General features: G+C 47.3%; 1 protein-coding gene across 8 annotated transcripts in view; it reads left to right on the top strand.

The window, feature by feature from the left end:
- LOC129855819 (protocadherin Fat 1-like) overlaps positions 1 to 20,208 on the top strand; it is a 92,551-nt gene that overhangs the window by 50,216 nt on the left and 22,127 nt on the right. For all 8 annotated transcript variants that reach the window (XR_008759563.1, XR_008759564.1, XM_055923856.1 and 5 more), the window contains 6 exons: positions 6,040 to 6,315; positions 7,182 to 7,392; positions 8,607 to 12,680; positions 13,667 to 13,863; positions 14,325 to 14,478; positions 16,895 to 17,128. Coding sequence is in view for 6 of the 8 variants with exons in the window: in XM_055923856.1 (XP_055779831.1) it covers positions 6,040 to 6,315; positions 7,182 to 7,392; positions 8,607 to 12,680; positions 13,667 to 13,863; positions 14,325 to 14,478; positions 16,895 to 17,128 (5,146 nt within the window). In the remaining 2 variants the exon portion in view is untranslated. The remainder of the gene's footprint in view (positions 1 to 6,039; positions 6,316 to 7,181; positions 7,393 to 8,606; positions 12,681 to 13,666; positions 13,864 to 14,324; positions 14,479 to 16,894; positions 17,129 to 20,208) is intronic.

Below are 20,208 nucleotides of genomic sequence, written 5' to 3'. Positions count from 1 at the left end.
CTAATTGACATAATTTGAGTCAATTGGAGGTGTACCTGTGGATATATTTCAAGGCCTACCTTCAAACTCAGTGCCTCTTTGCTTGACATCATGGGAAAATCAAAAGAAATCAGCCAAGACCTCAGGAAAAAATTGTAGAACTCCACAAGTCTGGTTCATCCTTGGGAGCAATTTCCAAACGCCTGAAGGTACCACGTTCATCTGTACAAACAATTGTACGCAAGTAAAAACACCATGGGACCACGCAGCCGTCATACCGCTCAGGAAGGAGACGCGTTCTGTCTCCTAGAGATGTACATACTTTGGTGCGATAAGCGCAAATCAATCCCAGAACAACAGCAAAGGACCTTGTGAAGATGCTGGAGGAAACAGGTACCATAGTATCTATATCCACAGTAAAGCGAGTTCTATATCGACAGAACCGGAAAGGTCGCTCAGCAAGGAAGAAGCCACTGCTCCAAAACCGCCATTAAAAAAGACAGACTACGGTTTGCAACTGCACATGGGGACAAAGATCGTACTTTTTGGAGAAATGTCCTCTGGTCTGATGAAACAAAAATATAACTGTTTGGCCATAATGACCATCGATATGTTTGGAGGAAAAAGGGGGAGGCTTGCAAGCCGATGAACACCATCCCAACCGTGAAGCACGGGGGTGGCAGCATCATGTTGTGGGGGTGCTTTGCTGCAGGAGGGACTGGTGCACTTCACAAAATAGATGGCATCATGAGGAAGGACAATTTTGTGGATATATTGAAGCAACATCTCAAGACATCAGTCAGGAAGTTAAAGCTTGGTCGCAAATGGGTCTTCCAAATGGACAATGACCCCAAGCATTCTTCCAAAGTTGTGGCAAAATGGCTTAAGGACAACAAAGTCAAGGTATTGGAGTGGCCATCACAAAGCCCTGACCTCAATCCCATAAAGAATTTGCGGGCAGAACTGAAAAAGTGTGTGTGAGCAAGGATGCTTACAAACCTGACTCAGTTACACGAGCTCTGTCAGGAGGAATGGGCCAAAATTCACCCAACTTATTGTGGGAAGCTTGTGGAAGGCTACCCAAAATGTTTGACCCAAGTTAAACAATTTGAAGGCAATGCTACCAAATACTATTTGAGTGTATGTAAACTTCTGACCCACTGGGAATGTGATGAAATAAATTAAAGCTGAAATAAAATATTCTCTCAACTATTATTCTGACATTTCACATTCTTAAAATAAAGTGGTGGAATATTATATATGACACGGAATATTTACCAGGATTAAATTTCAGGAATTGTGAAAAACTGAGTTTAAATGTATTTGGCTAAGGTGTATGTAAACTTCCTACTTCAACTGTATATCTTTCTCTTCATCCTTCAATCTCTTCATCTGTCATATATCTCCATTCGCCGTCTCAGTCCCAATCTCGTTGCCTCGAGTCCCTCAGGAAGGTATCGAGAGAGAGAGAGAAACATCTCTCCTTTGCCATCTTTTCAACCGCCAGTCACACTGCATCATTCAGATTCAGGGGTAATGCCCCTTTGAAGTGTCTTGAAGAGGCTATATGTTTTCCTCCCTGAATGTGTGTTTTTCGAAAATAGACAGATGGATGGATGATAGTGGACATTCGTCTTTTGCTCTGTCTGGTCCCCCCCTTCCTGTAGACTCAGATGGTGGACGGTTGGGGCGGATAGGAGCGGACACTCGTCTGGGTTTTCTTTTTCGATAGCTTTTTCCCAGGCCCAGCCGCTTGTGAAGGTCCCTCCTTTTACTCGCTGCGCTATCTGCCACCGTCCAGATTGAAACGCATTGTGTAGGGGCTCAAGTCGCGTTGGTGTGGGGTGTGTGTGTGTGTGTGTGAACTGGATCGCAGAGGCCCCAGGGACCTTAGGCAGTGTGACGTCTGGCGTGACATGAAACGATGCGCCTAGAGAGAGAGACTGGTGGGCTGCCAAGAGGGTCCGATCCATAACACAAACCCCACTGGGGACCCCTTTAGGGTCACACCGAGGACAGTTTCAAGAAGTATCTAGACAGGGCCGTGCACAGATCTTTAGGTTCTCAAAAAATAACTTTCTCAACTCAAAATTCATACCAAATGTCTCTCTAGCCAAAATGTCTAAATGTATAGGCCTATTTATTTTCTAAGACAACAGCCAACATCACATATTGTAAGCAAGCTAATGCCAGACGACGAGAGATGATTGACATTGGGAAAAGAGTGTCTTCTCGGCCGATCAGAGCGAATGATGATGTAAATATGCTAGCTAGTTAGCTATGCTGTTGAAACCAACTCGTTTTTTACTTGATGTGAGTTTGTTCTGCTGCTGACGTCTGCCTGTTACTAAGAAGCAGTCAAGTTTGCCCCGTTCTTTGTCCCTAACATTGAGGGAGACACATATGACAGATGCAGCTCTAAAGTAGCCTCCTACCAGTATTCAAGTCTCCCCGTCCTGCGCCCGCAGCCAGTGGCCACTGCATGCAAGTCAGACGAGTGAGCTCTTCGGGCTGAGCAGGGGGGACATTTCTGAGATTCAAGAGCTTATGAAATTTGCTCGTTTGATGAACACGTCATTTCATTTTAAAATAAAATGAAAAGTGAATCTAAATTTAAAATGAAAAGTACTTGATAGGAGGGCAAAAGGGCAGGTGCTCGGGCACTGGTTGAGCCCTATCTGTGGACGTGCCTGCATCTAGATAACAGCCAGTTCCTTACGAAACTGTATGAGGGAGAAAGCGAGAGGGGTAGATTAGAGATACAACTGTGCAGTTGCAATGTACAGTACACAACGGTATAGAATTCTACTTGGACTGAGAATAATATCCATCAGAAGCTAACTTTCATCCAATCCACTAGCAGACTGATACAACTCTTGACTGTTAGCATACCGCTAACATTAGAGACTGCCAGCTCTGAAGCTAAAGCACTGCCTAACTAGTATGTAACCTAGCCAATAGCTGTACTGCCCAATGCTTGCATCTGTGAACTCAGCCAGCCCTGCCAACCTCACAGCACACGACAGATTGTGAATGTTATCGCACCCGTCAGATTAGGCTATATTTGTCTCCTGCACTCTGCTGGCAGTGCTTTCTATGCTCTCATTGCTGTCAAGAGGTACCAACGGACATTTTTGACGTCGTGGAAGAGCTGAGGTTCTGGCAGTGAGAGAGTTGCCTATTTCTGTCCTCTTGAGTACGATTCATACTGTAGCCCTGAACGACCGACATCGCTCGTCCTAATATTTCTGTATTTCTTAATTCCTTTCTTTTACTTTTAGATTTGTGTGTGTGTTGTTAGATATTACTGCCCTGTTGGAGCTAAGAACACAAGCATTTCAGCGACATCCGCAATAACATCTGCTAAATATGTGCATGTGACCTTTGATTTGATTTGAACCGTATCGCCTCAACTATTTTGTTTTCACATTGTCTTTTATAGCACGCTTCCAACGACTCTGGTGGATGTGCAACCAGGCCAGCCCAGTATGGCTCAGCTCGGCTTGACCCGATATAGTGGGATTCAGGTGTATGAGTTCCAGCTGGATGTGTGTTATTCCCATGTGGGACACTGCCCCCTGGTGGCTGGCATCCAGGGGTGTCTAATCTGTGTTTTCCTTTGTTCTGCCGTGGAAAAGCCCCCGCCGGGCCGGCTACCGCCACAGCCATTCCGTCGGCTTGTCCTAATCCCTTGTCGGAAGTCCAGTAGACGAGTGGCTGATGTTGATAAAACAAGACTCGATGGAATTTTACAGTTTAGGGACCAGGGATGTGATGCTTTGTATGAAAATGGGGAGATGACTTTCACATTGCCAATTGTGGTATTATGGCAAAAGGTCTGTCTTTGTATGGAAAATGTATTTGTATGATGCTGTGTGATGGAAATACACAATGGCACTTTTATCAGAGGTGTGCATAAATGTACAGTGCATTTGGAAAGTATTCAGACCCCTTGACTTTTCCCACATTTTGTTAAGTTGCAGCCTTATTCTAAAATTGATGAAATAGTTTTTTTCCCTCATCTGCACACAATACACCATCATGACAAAGCAAAAACATCATCAAGGATCTCTCTGTACTTTGCTCTGTTCATCTTTCCCTCGATCCTGACTAGTCTCAGTCCCTGCCGCTGAAAAATATCCCCACAACACGATCCTGCCACTACCATGCTTCACCATAGGGATGGTGCCAGGTTTCCTCCAGACGTGACACTTGGCATTCATGCCAAAGTCTTCAATCTTGTTTTCATCAAACCAGAGAATCTTGTTTCTCATGGTCTGATAGTCTTTAGGTGTCCTTTGGCAAACTCCAAGCGAGCTGTCATGTGCATTTTACTGAGGAGTGGCTTCTGTTTGGCCACTCTACTATAAAAGCCTGATTGGTGGAGTGCTGCAGAGATGGTTGTCTTTCTGAAAGGTTCTCCCATCTCCACAGAGGAACTCTGTAACTCTGTCAGAGTGACCATTGGGTTCTTGTTCACCTCCCTGACCAAGGCCCTTCTCCCCCAATTGCTCAGTTTGGCCGGGCGACCAGCTCTAGGAAGAGTTTTGGAGAATCCAAACTTATTCCATTTAACAATGAGGAAGGCTACTGTGTTCTTGGGGACCTTCGATGCTGCAGAATATTTTTGATACCCTTCCCCAGATTTGTGCCTCGACACAATCCTGTCTCTGAGCTCTACGGAAAATTCCTTCAACCTCATGGCTTGGTTTTTGCTCTGACATGCACTGTAAACTGTGGGACCTTATATAGACAGGTGTTTGCCTTTCCAAATGTTGTCCAATCAATTGAATTTACCACAGGTGGACTCCAATCAAGTTGTAGAAACATCTCAAGGATGATCAATGGAAACAGGATGCACCTGAGCTCAATTTCGAGTCTCATAGCAAAGGGCCTGAAATACTTATGTAAAGGTATTTCGGTTTTCGCTTTGTCAATTTAAGGACATTTTAGGTAAAAGCTGCATAAATTCTATAAGCATACCCTCTTAAGGACCCAACCCTTTTTTTCAAATTTTCACCTAAAATGACATACCCAAATCTAACTGGCTGTAGCTCAGGACATGCACATTCTTGATACCATTTGAAAGGAAACACTTTGAAATTTGTGGAAATGTGAAATGAATGTAGGAGAATAGAAACAGGATGCACCTGAGCTCAATTTCGAGTCTCATAGCAAAGGGTCTGAATACTTATGTAAATAAGGTATCTGTTTTTTATTTTTAACATTTCTTAAACCTGTTTTTTCTTTGTCATTATGGGCTATCGTATGTAGATTGATGAATATTTCATCCATTTTAGAATAAGGCTGTAACCCAATAAAATGTGGAAAAAGTCAAGGGGCCTGAATACTTTCCGACTGCACTGTATTTGTAAAAATAATAAATGAAATTCCTATTAAAGTGTACCTCAATGTATTAGCAGATTTGTTTTCTTCATAATCAATCTTCCACCTTGAACTATGAAACCCGCGTTGTTGGTGTGATAAATAGTTGGTGAACCGTTTGAATCTGCAATATATTTCTAAATGCATTTCTGATGCATTTCTGCAAACTGATGACTTACTTTGATGTCATTTATCAAGCGGTCACCTGTAACTTTCTCACCACCTCTTTAACACTCCCTCAATGCTCCCTCAACACGTCTTCATTTGAATGCATTAAGAAATCGATGTGGGATAACCTTGTTTTCCTTGTCGGCGGTGCCAAGTGGCCATCGGGTGAAAATATTTATATTAAGGCATTATATGTATTGATGTGGTCTGTATCTACACGGACACTGCTCATTACTTGATGGATGGATGGAAAGGGATGTAGGGAGGGGAAGAGGGAGTCGGGAAGGGAGAAAGAGGGAGGGAGAGATGGACAGAGGGAAGTAGAGAATGTAAAGGGCACTTTTAGGAATGGAGAAAGAGAGAGAGAGTGAGTGAAGGATGGAGACAGAGAAACAATGACTGAGAGACAGTAAAAAGTCAACAACACCATACATTACTCTCAGATTGACCCTGACTCAAATATTCACCATACTGACATCCACCATCCCTCTCCCCTCCTCCCACCAGGTGCTGATCCGTGTCATCGACACCAACAACCACCGGCCCCAGTTCTCCCAGCCGCGCTACGAGGTGGTTGTGGCCGAGGACACGCCGCCAGAGACCGAGGTGCTCCGGATCAGCGCCGCGGACGAAGACGATAAGAACAAGTTGACCTTTACCCTCTTGAGCAGCACCGACCCCTTCAGCCTGAAGAAGTTCCGTCTGGACCCGGGCACCGGCGCCCTCTACACGGCCGAGCGGCTGGACCACGAGACCATGCGGCGCCACACACTCACAGTCATGGTACGGATGTTACGGATTTCCTAGAATCTACCTATTTAATAATGTGTGTTATTATTCTGCCGTCTGAGCTGAGTGTGCTGTAAGACCTTGCTAGAGCTCTGGTCAAAGTAGGTCAAAGGGGTGTGGTGCTCAGACAATGAACACATGCACTGTACACCCTGAACAAACCCGCCCAGCCAATCGGACACACGTCGTTATATCATCACCATATTACCATAGAAACAGAGTAGGTAAAAGGAACGTCGGTGTTCTATCAGCATATTGAGAAAGGTTTGATTGTTACTCTCTCAATGGAGAAAGTGGCTCACAGAGGTTTCAGACCACTCGCTCCTACTCAGCCATTGTATGTAGCAGTCTCAATAAGTGTTCTGATAGCATATTGAGACAGGTTTAGTTTGGTCCTCTCCATTGAGAGAGTACTAGCATTTTAAGAACATTCTCCCCTATTCAGCCACTGTGTGTGTGTCTCTCACAATCAGCCACTCTCCAATTCCAACAGATGGGCAGTCAGCCTGTGTTGATTAGTTGTTTGTTTGCTGGTATTTGCCATTTGAAACTAACCATGCAGCACCCATCCAAAGTGAATCCTCTCCCCATTCATTGTTTACTTGTTTGGATCACTGGGAATTGAGACAAATGAAGAAAAATTGTTACTTTGATGTTTTTTTGTTATTTGCGTAATTTGATTTGTTTGTTGTTTTAATACAGTTACTGTTGAGGGAAAGAAGAGTTTTCTTCAGATTGTATTACATCTCATTCATTCTCTCTTTCTCTGTCTCCCCATCTCTCTCCGCCTCTGTCCTATTCCTTTCTCTGCGTCTCTCTCGCTCTCTCTGTCTCGTTCTCTCTCTTTCCCCCCTCCCCAGGTACGTGACCAGGACATCCCCGTCAAGAGGAACCTGGTGCGCGTCATCGTGGACGTGGAGGACACCAACGACAACGCGCCGTGGTTCGCGGGCTCGCCCTACTCCGGGCGCGTCTTCGAGTCGGCCGCCTTGGGCTCGGCAGTCCTCCAGGTCACCGCCCTGGACAAAGACAAGGGACAGAATGCAGAGATCATCTACAGCATCGAGTCAGGTAGGCTAACAGCTCCACAGGCGCACTAGACTACATTCTCAGGAGTAGCATGAATTTGCTCCTAGATGCTGATCTTGGGTCATTTTTGCATTTTCTACACTAATGGTTAAGGTTAGGATTTGAGGAGGGGAAGCTGATCCTAGATCTGTACTTAGGGGAAACGTTCTTAACATGTCAGCCATACTGGAATTCGCTAGCCTCTGGCTGGTCATGGTAGAGGCATGCATAGCAGCCCAGTTAGTGCTACCAACGCAAGGGGCCTGGGGAAAATGTATGCAGGGCATCCAGAGGTCCCCCTGCCCACTGACCCTCGGTCATGAATGAAATACTTCACACAAAGTAGGAGGACTTTGACGACTTTGTCAGAGGATCTCCAAACGTGGGAGTTCGGCCGATGCCCCCTCTGAATTTCCCACCATTGTTTTCCCTGTAAATAAGCTGTGTTTTGGGAGAGGGTCGGGCATGTAGTCGTTGGCTGGTTTCTTTGTTTAGGATGTACATTTTTCAGATAGTTGAGATGACTCAAGCTAATTGTAATGTGTCTTGCCGGAGAATGAGTCAGGTTTTCAAATCAGAGGGGGACTGGTGTAGAACACAGAGCGGCCATGTCCATCGGTTGTGGATTAGTTTGAGTGTAGGAGGGGAAATGAGCATTTAATTTCATTAGAGTAATTGGAAAGTGTGCACAATTAGGCAATCTTCATGAATCCTTATCGAGAGCCATGGCCATTTGGGGGTGAGGGAGTGAAGGGGGTCATGTCTAGAATGAAGGGGGGGTTCTACTGCTATTAGCCCAAACAAAAGCATTGAATAACAGATTCACTGCATGTAACAATAGATAGTCCCTCCCCAAAAAAATCTAAAGGAAGTTTGTTCTAAAGTGTCTATCCTGGAAGATATAGGATATGTATCTAACCCCTTACTTTTGGCTCTAAACAGTCTCCATTTATACTCAGCTGCGACATCGGTGGATGCAGTGGATTGAGATGCATCCACTGCAAAAAAATCGTACCTCTAGCTTAAACTTTTTATTATGCTAATTCGATTTCCTAGAGGGCGCGAACATTGCCTAGTTAATTAAATTTACGGTAATCAAGAAGCCTAAAATTACACCCTGGCTTTAATGTTTGAGGCACACAGTGCAGGCTGGAATGAAAACCAATGCCATAGCAACCACATTAATAAATCTGTTTGTGTTCTTTTTTTTGGAACAGGAAATGTTGCAAACTCATTTGCCATTGATCCGGTGTTGGGCACTGTTACCGTGGCCAAGGAGCTGGACCGAAGCAGCAAGAACCAGTTTGAACTAGCTGTGAAGGCAACCGACAAAGGAACGCCCTCGCTGACTGCCACGGCCACCGTCCACATCGCTGTCACCGTGTCGGACAATGCCACCCCCAGATTCACTGAGAAGGAGTTCTCTGGAGAGGTCAGCGAATTGGTCCTCCCCGGCAGTTTTGTGACCATGATCTCAGCAACCAGCCAGTCCTCTGTGTTCTACCAAATCAAAGGCGGAAACACTGACGGCACATTTGATGTAAACCCAAACTCCGGTGTGGTTGTAACTTCAAGGGCTTTGGACTATGAAATGACCCCTGAGTACAGACTTACCATCCAGGGAACCAACATGGCAGGTCTTGCTAGCAACACCACTCTGCTGATTCACCTGAAGGACGAGAATGATAATGCCCCCATCTTCCTCCAGCCAGAGTTCACAGGCATGATTAGCGAATCGGCTCCCGTCAACAGTGTGGTCTTGACCAGAGAAAACACCCCGCTGGTCATCCGCGCCTCGGACGCTGACCGCGATGCCAACGCCATGCTGGTCTATCAGATCGTCGAGCCGTTCGCCCACAACTACTTTGCTATCGATTCGAGTACGGGAGCTATTAGAATGACAACCACTCTGGATTTTGAACAAAGGAGTGTGTTCCGCTTCACCATTCAGGTCCATGACCTCGGAATGCCGCGTCTGTTCGCCGAGACAGCCGCCAACGTGACCGTCGAAGTCATCGATGTCAACGACTGCTCGCCGCAGTTCAGCCAGGAGCTCTATGAGACATCAGTGATCGTGCCGACTTACAAAGGTGTCGAGGTAATCACAGTCAAAGCATCAGACGCCGACTCCGGACCAAACTCCAAACTCTTCTTCTCCATCTCAGAGGGGAATATCGGGGAGAAATTCAAGATGGATCCCAACACAGGCATCATCACTATCCAGAACGTCACCCAGCTAAGAAGCAGGTACGAGCTGAGGGTGAGGGTCTCGGACGGCAGGTTCGCCAACACAGCGTCGGTAAAGATCAACATCCGTGAGAACAAGGAGAGCAGCCTGAAGTTCACTAGGGACTCCTACAAGGCTTACGTCAAAGAGAACTCCTCTGAGAAGAAAACATTAGCGGTCATTGCCTCTGTGGGGAACCACGTCAACGAACCCCTCTTCTACACCATCCTGAACCCAGACAAGAGGTTCCAAATTAGCCGCACTTCTGGAGTGCTCTCCACCACGGGGATACCTTTCGATCGTGAGGCGCAGGACATGTTCGACATCGTCGTGGAGGTGACCAGGAAGGACGCTTCCTCCGAAGTGGCCCACGTTCTGGTGATGGTGACCGTAGAAGATGTGAACGACAACCAGCCCATGTTTGTCAACCTGCCCTATCAAGCCTTGGTCCAAGTGGACGCAGAGGAGGGTCAGGCCATCCACCAGGTGACAGCGGTGGACGGGGACATGGGTCAAAACTCAGAAATCCATTACCACCTGAAAGAACACCACAAGCACTTCCAGATAAGCCCCTTGGGAGAAATCTCCCTCAAAAAGCAGTTAGACAAAGACTCCCTCAACAGTGAGTTCGTCATCAACGTTGTGGCCAAAGATGCAGGAGAACCAGCCCTCTCGGCAGAAGTGGAAGTGCCCATAACTATAGTAAACAAAGCCATGCCAGTGTTTGAGAAGCCATTCTACAGCATCGAAATCCCTGAAAATATCCAGTTACACACACCTGTAGTTCACGTCCAGGCTACTGACTCTGAAGGCCCCAAGATAGTATACACCATCTCTGAGGGAGATGCCTTCAGTCAGTTTTCCATCAATTTCAACACAGGTGTCATTCATGTAATCCAACCTCTGGATTTTGAGACCCACCCCGCTTATAAATTGAGTGTCAGAGCCACAGACTCACTAACTGGGGCCCACGCTGATGTCTTTGTCGATATCATTCTGGAAGATGTCAACGATAATCCCCCTGTCTTCCAACTAAAGTCCTACAACGCAAGTGTTTCTGAAGCTTCTTTCATCGGCACGGCAGTTTTGCAAGTCGCCGCCACAGACCCTGACACTGGCAACAACAAAGTGCTCTTCTACCAGCTAGTTGAGGACAAGGAAAAGAGCTCAGACTACTTCAGCATTGACCGTGACTCAGGAATCATCTGGACTGCTCGCATGCTCGACCAGGAGGAAAAGCAGCAGCACAAGCTGACTGTCCGCGCTGTGGACGGAGGAGTGCCTGCCCTCTCCAGCGATGTCACTGTGACCGTAGATGTCACTGACCTGAATGACAATGCTCCGGTGTTCACTGAGAGCTCTTACAAAGCCACGGTCAGCGAATTGGCCCCCCGCGGTCACTTCGTCACCCATGTCCAGGCGTCCGACGCCGACAGCTCAGACGCCGGCAGGCTTGAGTTCTCCATCCTGTCTGGCAATAAGGACCAGAACTTTGCCATGGATAAAAATACTGGGGCCATCGTCATCTCCAACCACCGTAAGCTACAGATGGAGCCACTGTACAACCTCAACGTGTCCGTGTCAGACGGTGTATTCAGGAACTCGGCCGTGGTCAAAGTCACAGTCAACGGTGCCAACTTCCACAACCCCACTTTCCCCCAGCTCGACTATGTGGTTGAACTCACTGAGAACTCGCCGGTCGGCACGTTAGTGGCGGAGGCCAAAGCCACAGATGAAGACGCTGGCACATACGGGCGCCTAACTTACCACATTGTCAACGATTTTGCCAAGGACAAGTTCTCAGTCAATGAAAATGGAGAGATATTCACCCTTGAGATCCTAGACCGCGAGAACGCCATTGAGAAGGTCATCCCCATATCGCTCATGGCAAAGGACGGTGGCGGAAAAGTAGGCTTCTGCATTATTAATGTGATTTTGACAGATATCAATGACAATGCCCCACAATTCAGGGCAGTTGAGTACAAAGCCAATGTTGCATCGGATGTCCCCAGGGGAACCACCGTGGTAAAAATCGCCGCGTCAGACATGGACGAGGGAAGCAACGCCGACATTGCTTACACCATCGAAGCCGACATGGAAAATGTGGAAGAGAACTTTGAAATCCATCCCTTCAGTGGAGTCATTGTCACCAAAGAGAGCCTCATCGGACTTGAGAACGACCTCTACGCTTTCTACGTTAGGGCAAAGGATGCTGGGAGTCCTTCCAAGCAATCCGTCGTTCGCGTTTACATCAGGATAGTGGCCCCTGAGGTACCGATCCCCAAGTTCGCAGAGCCACACTACCGGTTCACCATCGCCGAAGACATGCCCATCGGCACGGATATTGACGTCATCCAGGCGGAGAGTGAAGAACCGGTGTTCTACAGCCTAGTGAAGGGCAACACCCCGGAGAGTAACCATGATGAGGTCTTCGTGGTGGATCGGGACACCGGGGCCCTGAAGCTGGAGAAGAGTATGGACCACGAGACCACCAAGTGGTACCAGCTCACGTTGCAAGTCCAGAGCCAACAGGAGGGCTACGAAATGGTGGCATCTGTCGACGTCAACATCCAGGTCAAGGACCTCAACGACAACAAGCCTGTGTTTGAGTCAGACCCATATGAGGCGGTCGTGGTGGAGAACCTTCCAGATGGCACGCCGGTGATCCAGGTCAAAGCCACCGACCAGGACTCAGGCACCAATGGTCAAGTGATCTACAGCCTGGACCCCAAACAAACCTCAGCTGAGATCTCGGAGCTGTTTGCCGTCAACAGTGAGACAGGCTGGGTGACGACATTGAAAGAGCTCGACCGTGAGAAGACCAGCAAGTACACCATTGCCATGCTGGCCACCGACCGCGGAGACAAGGTGCAGCTGGTGACCAGCACCACCGTGGAGGTTACCGTGGCCGACGTCAACGATAACCCACCGCGCTTCACCGCCGAGATCTACAAGGGCACGGTGAGCGAAGACGACCTTCCGCCCAGCGGAGTCATTGCCATCCTGAGCACCACGGACGCCGACACGGAGGAGATCAACAAACAAGTCAACTACTTTATCACAGGTGAGATTTTGTCTCTAACCATTCCAGTAATTGCTCTGCTCACAGCTCATGGCCTTATAGACTTCCCTATTTGTGTTAATAAACCGCTTTAATAAACACCGCCCAAAAGAGGATTAGACATTTACACCCGCTTAAATAGGGAGATGATATCTGCTCTCTGAACATATAATGCACATTCTTTATCTGTAAACACTTTGAATCGACTAATTTGTGAAAGCTCAAGGCAAATATGTAGGTCATCAGAAAAAAAATGAAGAAAAGGAAATGTGTAATTATCTCAATAACGCTAATTAGCGGATTAGGAATGACTATGCCACATTTAATAACCAGAGATTTTCGAAATGAGCTCTCATATTAGCTTAGATTCACATTTCCTACTACGCAAAAACCGCCTCCTTATTACGGTTTCCTGTGTACCAAACATACTTGCTTCATGAACGTTGGTCTGCAATTTGAAGTGGTTATGATAAATGAATGATATGAATGCTACCTGAGGTAGATTTGCTCAGGCACTATAAAGATCCCGGGGGTTGAGCACGACTGGACAGCTTTTGAAATAGGATGTGATAACTGGTAGACATGGATACAGTTCCTCTTTGACCTTCGTTACCACTCACAGGACAAGATCTTCTCCGATTCCAAGACTAACCCTGATAGAAAACGCTTGGATGCATCTAATTTGTATTTATTTCCGTCATTCATGTATGATTCAGTACAGTCCACAAACAGACAAACACACACACTCTTGAGATGCATACACACACGCACACACACACACGCACACACACGCACACACACACACACACACACACACACACACAAAACCACTAGCCCTCTCGAAAGCAGAGGCAGGGTCCGTATTGTGGTGCATTGTTCATTAGTTTGAATGCCTCTCTCCCCATTGACTCCCCAATGACTCGCTCCTCATTGACTCTCCCCATTGACTCTTTCCCCATTAACTCTCCCCAATGACTCTCCCCATACAGGAGGCGACCCTCTAGGACAGTTTGCGATCGAGCACCTCCAGAACGAGTGGAAAGTGTCTGTCAGGAAGCCACTGGACCGCGAGGAGCGCGACAACTACCTCCTAAATATCACCGCCACCGACGGCACCTTTGCCGCCAAGGCCGTGGTCGAGGTCAAAGTCCTGGACGCCAACGACAACAGCCCCGTTTGCGAGAAGGTAAAGAGAGAAGGCGGGCCGTGTTATCTGCGTATGGGGGTGCACGCTATGCATGACAAGTACCTGGGAGAAAGGAGGGAGGGAGGGAGGGAGGGAGGGAGGAAAATAAGAGGTTTGGAAAGGTTCCTCTTCGAAGAAAGCAACAGGAAATTAAGGGGTCATTTTCTTACATCAAGGGCTTTTTTTTAAGCAGATAATGTATTTCCATTGCTGATTGTAAGTCCATACAATGATGGTGCTGCTGTCGATGTAAATGTATTTTCATTCTACACCTCTCCATTTCCTCCCTTCTTGTTCATATACCTTATTGAATTCTGCCTTTTCTGGCATATTCTACCTTTACTTCTCTCTGGCCGCCCCTACCATCAATCTTTTCTCCCCCTCTTCTTCCCTCTTCCCTCCCACACACTCTCTTGTCCTCACTTTCTCTCTCTCCCCTCTCGGTCTCTCCGCTCCCCCAGTCCCTCTACACAGAGAGGGTCCCCGAGGACTTCCCAGCCGGCAGGCTCATCCTGCAGGTCTCGGCCACGGACGCAGACATCCGCTCCAATGCCCACATCACATACAAGCTCCAGGGACCGGGAGCCGAGCTTTTCACCATCGACCCCGACACAGGTGTCTGTCTGTTTTTCTGTCTGTCTGTGTTACACCTCAACACACTCGATGTGTTGACTAGTCTGCCCACGCTACCATACAGATAATCAAAAATCAAATAACCACAGGTCCATGTCTGCCGCAATGTAGAGTCGATTCAAGTCATTTCAAATGGCTGCGCTGCACTCGCATTCATCGAGTTTGTATTCACGGCATGTCAGAGGTTATTATGACTATCAAATATCCATGGGTGTGTGACGGCAGCATGACGTGCGACACTAACCCACACATACACACCGCACACAAACACGCGCGCACACACACACACACACACACACACACACACACACCGCACACGAACACGCACGCACACACACGCGCACACACACACACACACACACACACACACACACACACACACACACACACACACACACACACACACACACACACACACACACACACACACACACACACACCAGTTTTACAATGCCATGGTTTGATGTGTGACCCTAACAACACTACACTACACGGACCCTGTCTTTTGCCTCCCTCTGTATCGTCACAGACAGACACGGTAATAACCCCCTCAGTGTGGACGCCAGTCATGCACACTTTCTGATCGAATTCTAATCCATCCACCCCAGCGCGTGTGTGTGTGTCCCTAGTGGCAAGGTGGATTTTGTTTACGTCGCATCCTTTAGATGGTTCTTTTGAATGTATTTTGCCCCAGAACATTTCCCCGGAGGGGTTAGCGAGCCATGGCGCTAAGAACCCACGTTTCATCTAACATACAATCGACATTGTTCTCGCCTGACGTTTTCGAGTCTCCTCTGCAGAAAGCGGAGACAAAATGCAACGACTTGAGTCCGACCTTAGATAACGCAATGCCAGTTAGCTCCCATTAACTCCCACGCTAAAAAAGAAACGCTACATTGGTTTATTTCTGAAGGGAGAGAGAGGGTTGGTGAAGAAACAAGACTGCAGCAGTGTAGAGTAGGCTAGAGACATGCTTTTACAACAAAACAACAGTCCCTTTATTGTGGTTCAAGTTCAGACGTACTTTGATACCTCCATGTGAGCCGGCGAAGAGGGAGAGAAGAAGAGCGGGAAAATCCGGCCAGTTCTTTTGGTGTGGCACCAAATTGAAGGAGAAGGAGAGCTAATGTTGCAGAGTGGATAAAGTCAGGGGTATCGCGCGGGAGGAGGGGGGGTCCTGTTTTTTATGCCGAGAAGGAGGATGGTTGCACGCGAGGAACGCTAAGAGGCTTCGTCGGTATTGACAGTTTGTGTGTGTCCAGCGAGGCCCCGGTAATGTTGACGTGCGGCATATCCCAGGACACCTCCTGGCTGCTCTCAACTGCCAAGTACTCCTGTCCTCCTGCGTTTTCCCTCGCCCCCCCCCTCTTCCTCTCCGTCAATTATTTATGCATTTCTCTCCATCCTCTTCTGAAAACCATTAGTTGTTTGGATGTGGGTCGGCTGCTTGGATCAGGGGAAGGGGTTTGTGGCATGCGAGAGGATATGAGTTCTCATTACACACACAGGCCCGAATGCAGACACACACACACACACACACACACACACACACACACACACACACACACACACACACACACACACACACACACACACACACACACACACACACACACACACGTCTGCCTCAGTGATCTGTGCGAAGCGTGTTACTTTTGAACGCACTGAAGCGGCTAATGCCAACTTAAAAATAGAGGTGTGCGGAGATGAGCATGACAAGTTTGTAAGGTTTTCGGGAAACTAAATGTTCAGGTAAAGTTTCCCCTAGTTACGGATCAGCATGCCCCAACCTTAACCCTAACCTTTATTTTGGTGATTGTTAACAAGCTGGACAGAGTGAATTATCTTAAGAGGCTTCATGCACGTAGGTCCATTGTCGTTTGTACACGGTATCGATTCGGTTTCAGTCATTTTTTGGTTACTCAAACCAGCCGCGAGCCGCATTAAATCGGCTTATGTTTGACAGCCCTGCTCTAGGGTCAGTCCACACCGAACTAAACGGCTCAGAGAACATTTAGCTTCACTTGCGTTTTATGTTGATGCTTTCTTGGAAAGGGCGTGGGGTAGGTGGACGATGCAGTTCTAACACTATCTGTCCTTGTCAAACTTGACCTTTCTTAAAGAGTGCATCCCGAAAGCGCCATACCGTGGAAAAGTGTGTGTGGATTTCAATCACTTTTAATAAGCCTGTGGGTGTGTGTGTGTGTGTGTGTGTGTGTGTGTGTGTGTGTGTGTGTGTGTGTGTGTGTGTGTGTGTGTGTGTGTGTGTGTGTGTGTGTGTGTGTGTGTGTGTGTGTGTGTGTGGCTGTGTGTGTTTGGCTGTGTGTGTGTGTGTGATTCACATGCTTGTGTGTGTGATTGATTGACATGTGCCTTTCTTCGTCTTCCGTTTTCCCAGGTGAACTGAAGACCCAGCAGCCCCTGGACCGCGAGGAACAGGAGGAGTACCGCCTGACGGTGCGGGCACTAGACGGCGGCGGGCGCTACTGCGAGGCGGCCGTGCACCTGACCGTGGAGGACGTGAACGACAACGCGCCACAGTTCACCTCCGACCCGTACGCCATCACCGTCTTCGAGAACACGGAGGTCGGCACATTCGTGGCGCGGCTGCTCGCCACCGACCTCGACACCGGTACGTTTGTTTGTTTATTTTACAAAATGAGTTGATCTGTTTGTTTTATTGTTCTTTATTTGACCAGTCTCCCACCAGGCAATGCTAAGCTCTCTGATCTAGTACTGTACACCTGGTGCTCTCCACCTTGTGCACACGCGCAGTATGTTGCGTCTTACTACTCACTCTGCCCATGTCTGATGGCCACTGTGGAGCTCGACGTTATCCGTCAGTGAACTTAATGGAATTTGAACCGCGTCATCTTTGTTTGTGAACAGGCGAGTCACTTAATAATTCATCTTTCTGCTGAGAAAATAGAGGTATAATTGTTTGAGAAATAAAGGCGCGTTGCTTTTCCGCTACAACGCTGACTCCACATTACCACAGTAATCCCCGCTCCGTTTTACACCAGAGTCTTTTGGCGCAAAGCGATGATGTTTCAAGGATGAAATTCGATTCTCCTCGAGCACTCGATTCTGAACAGGCCTAATGGCCATTTTCTATTTGCCATTTGCCGGTGGGTCAGTCACAACACATGCATTCTCTTCATAGTCTTCTATGACTTTTGTGTTTTTGTGTTTGTCGTCCTGTGCGGTTCTGTTGGTAGAGAATGGCGCTTATGGAGGCCACCCATATGAAAAATATATGCATGCACTGCTGTTAGTTGCTTTGGATAAAAGCGTCTGCTACGTGGCATATGTTTGCTTCACGTTTCAGGAAACCCACCTTTGAGGGAAAACTCCCTCAAATGGAGGACAGTTGAAAGCGTTAGTGTGGCGGCCATATTTAAACTCAAGAGCTCTGATATTAGCAAGCCACTTTTAGAGGCACTGCCAATTTGACTTCTTTGACTGGCGTTTGGTAATGACTCCTCTTACAGGGCAAGGCGTTCTAGACTAGGGGAGCGTGTCAACGTGTTCACAAAGCCTAGGTACGGCTGAAGAGAAGCTCTCTCTCTCTCTCTCTCTCCCTTTCTCACCCCGTCCTCCCTCTAAGTCCTTCTGGTAAACTGACAGTTTGACAGATTGAATGGGATGTAAGAACTGGGTCGCTCGTTCGCTCGCTCAGAAAGTCGAAGCGCAAAAGGGGGGCTTGCTTTTTCGACAGCTCTTCCCCCAGGGTTGGCGCACTAGCACGGAATTCCTAAAGTCTGCCCTACCTCCGTGCGAACTTAAAGGATATCTGAAAAGAGGAGAGGAGAAATGAGGTTCTCCCCCCCCTCCCCCAATTTTAGCCGGAGGCGCATTTTGGATTATTTGGAGCTGGAGGGAGAGAGGGAGAGAGACCAAATATAGACTGCATGCAGAATACTGCAAAAATATCCTCTGTGTACAACCTAAAACACCAGATAATGCGTGCAGAGCAGAATTAGGCCGATACCCGCTAATTATCAACATCCAGAAAAGGGCCGTTAAATTCTACAACCACCTAAAAGGAAGCGATTCCCAAACCTTCCATAACAAAGCCATCACCTACAGAGAGATGAACCTGGAGAAGAGTCCCCTAAGCAAGCTGGTCCTGGGGCTCTGTTCACAAACAGACCCGACAGAGTCCCAGGAGAGCAACACAATTAGACCCAACTGAATCATGAGAAAACAAAAACAATTACTTGACACATTGGAAAGAATTAACAAAAAAACTGAGCAAACTAGCATGCTATTTGGCCCTAAACAGAGAGTGCACAGTGGCAGAATACCTGACCACTGTGACTGACCCAAACTTAAGGAAAGCTTTGACTATGTATAGACTCAGTGAGTATAGCCTTGCTATTTTGAGAGGCCGCCGTAGGCAGACCTGGCACTTAAGAGAAGACAGACTATGTGCACACTTCCCACAAAATGAGGTGTAAACTGAGCGGCACTTCCTAACCTCCTGCCAAATGTATGACCATATTAGAGACACATAATTCCCTCAGATTACACAGACCCACAAAGAATTCGAAAACAAATTTTGGTAAACTCCCATATCTATTGGGTGAAATACCACAGTGTGCAATCACAGCAGCAAGTCGTGACCAGTAAAGGGCAAGCAGTGAAGAACAAACCCCATTGTAAATACAACCCATATTTATGTTTATTTATTTTCCATTTTGTACTTTAATTATTTGCACATCGCAACACTGTATATAGACAAAGGTCTTTATTCTTTTGGAACTGTAATGTTTACTGTTAATTAATTTAAAAAATATATTATTTATTGTTTATTTCACTTTTGTTTATTATCAATTTCACTTGCTTTGGCAATGTTACCATATGTTTCCCATGCCAATAAAGCCCTTTTGAAATGAGAGAAAGAGAAAGAGAGAGATTTGCACTCCTTTCACACGTGTTGGTATCACATACACAGATCTGTAGTTGTAGTTTGTATTTTTATTGCCAGCCTTGTAAAAGGTGCATTGGCTGACGTATGCCCGTGTTGCCAGGAGAGCTGAAGAGCCCCACACACACTGCCCTGCAGAGAAATAACAAAGTCGATGCCGTCGATGACGACTCTGACGAGACAAGATACCCGTTTTGCCACAGTCCAGGTCACACAGTCCTCTCTCACTCAGCCAGCTGCCATTGGGCTGATTCATCAGTATGCATAACTCCACTGTCTGGTGTGCGCGTGTGCACGTGCGTGCGTGTCAGACCTCCATTGTCAGATAGATAGAGGAATCATTCACTATTCGGGGGGGGGGGGACATCATCAACATTTGAGACTCGAGTATCTCTTTGCTTCAAATGTTGACACATTTCGAGGACGGCCAGTTCCCTGCACCAGTTGTGCTATCTAGACCGGCTCGTTTGGGTTGAAGATGTTTGCCACTTTGAAACTTACTCGCGTCATTGCCCCTGCTGTGTGCCCACTGCCATGGCGTCGTTTCTCAAAGTGGTCTGGGGGAAAGAACCAGACAAACCAGGAAGCTGGTTGGTGACCATAATTGGCGTTAAAGGGAGAAGTTATGCTGAAACATTCCTTTCTCTGTTTCTTCTATATCTCTATCTCTTTCCTCTATCCCCCTATCTCTCTCTTCCCATCTCTTTCTTCTCTATCCCCCTATCTCTTTCCTCTCTATCCCCCTATCTCTCTTCCCATCTCTTTCCTCTCTATCCCCCTAT

The sequence above is a fragment of the Salvelinus fontinalis genome, chromosome 5 (assembly GCF_029448725.1).
Source record: "Salvelinus fontinalis isolate EN_2023a chromosome 5, ASM2944872v1, whole genome shotgun sequence".
In the NCBI taxonomy this organism is placed as follows: Eukaryota; Metazoa; Chordata; class Actinopteri; order Salmoniformes; family Salmonidae; genus Salvelinus; species Salvelinus fontinalis.
Note: the sequence above shows the minus strand (reverse complement) of the source record. Positions and strands in the feature narration are given on the sequence as shown.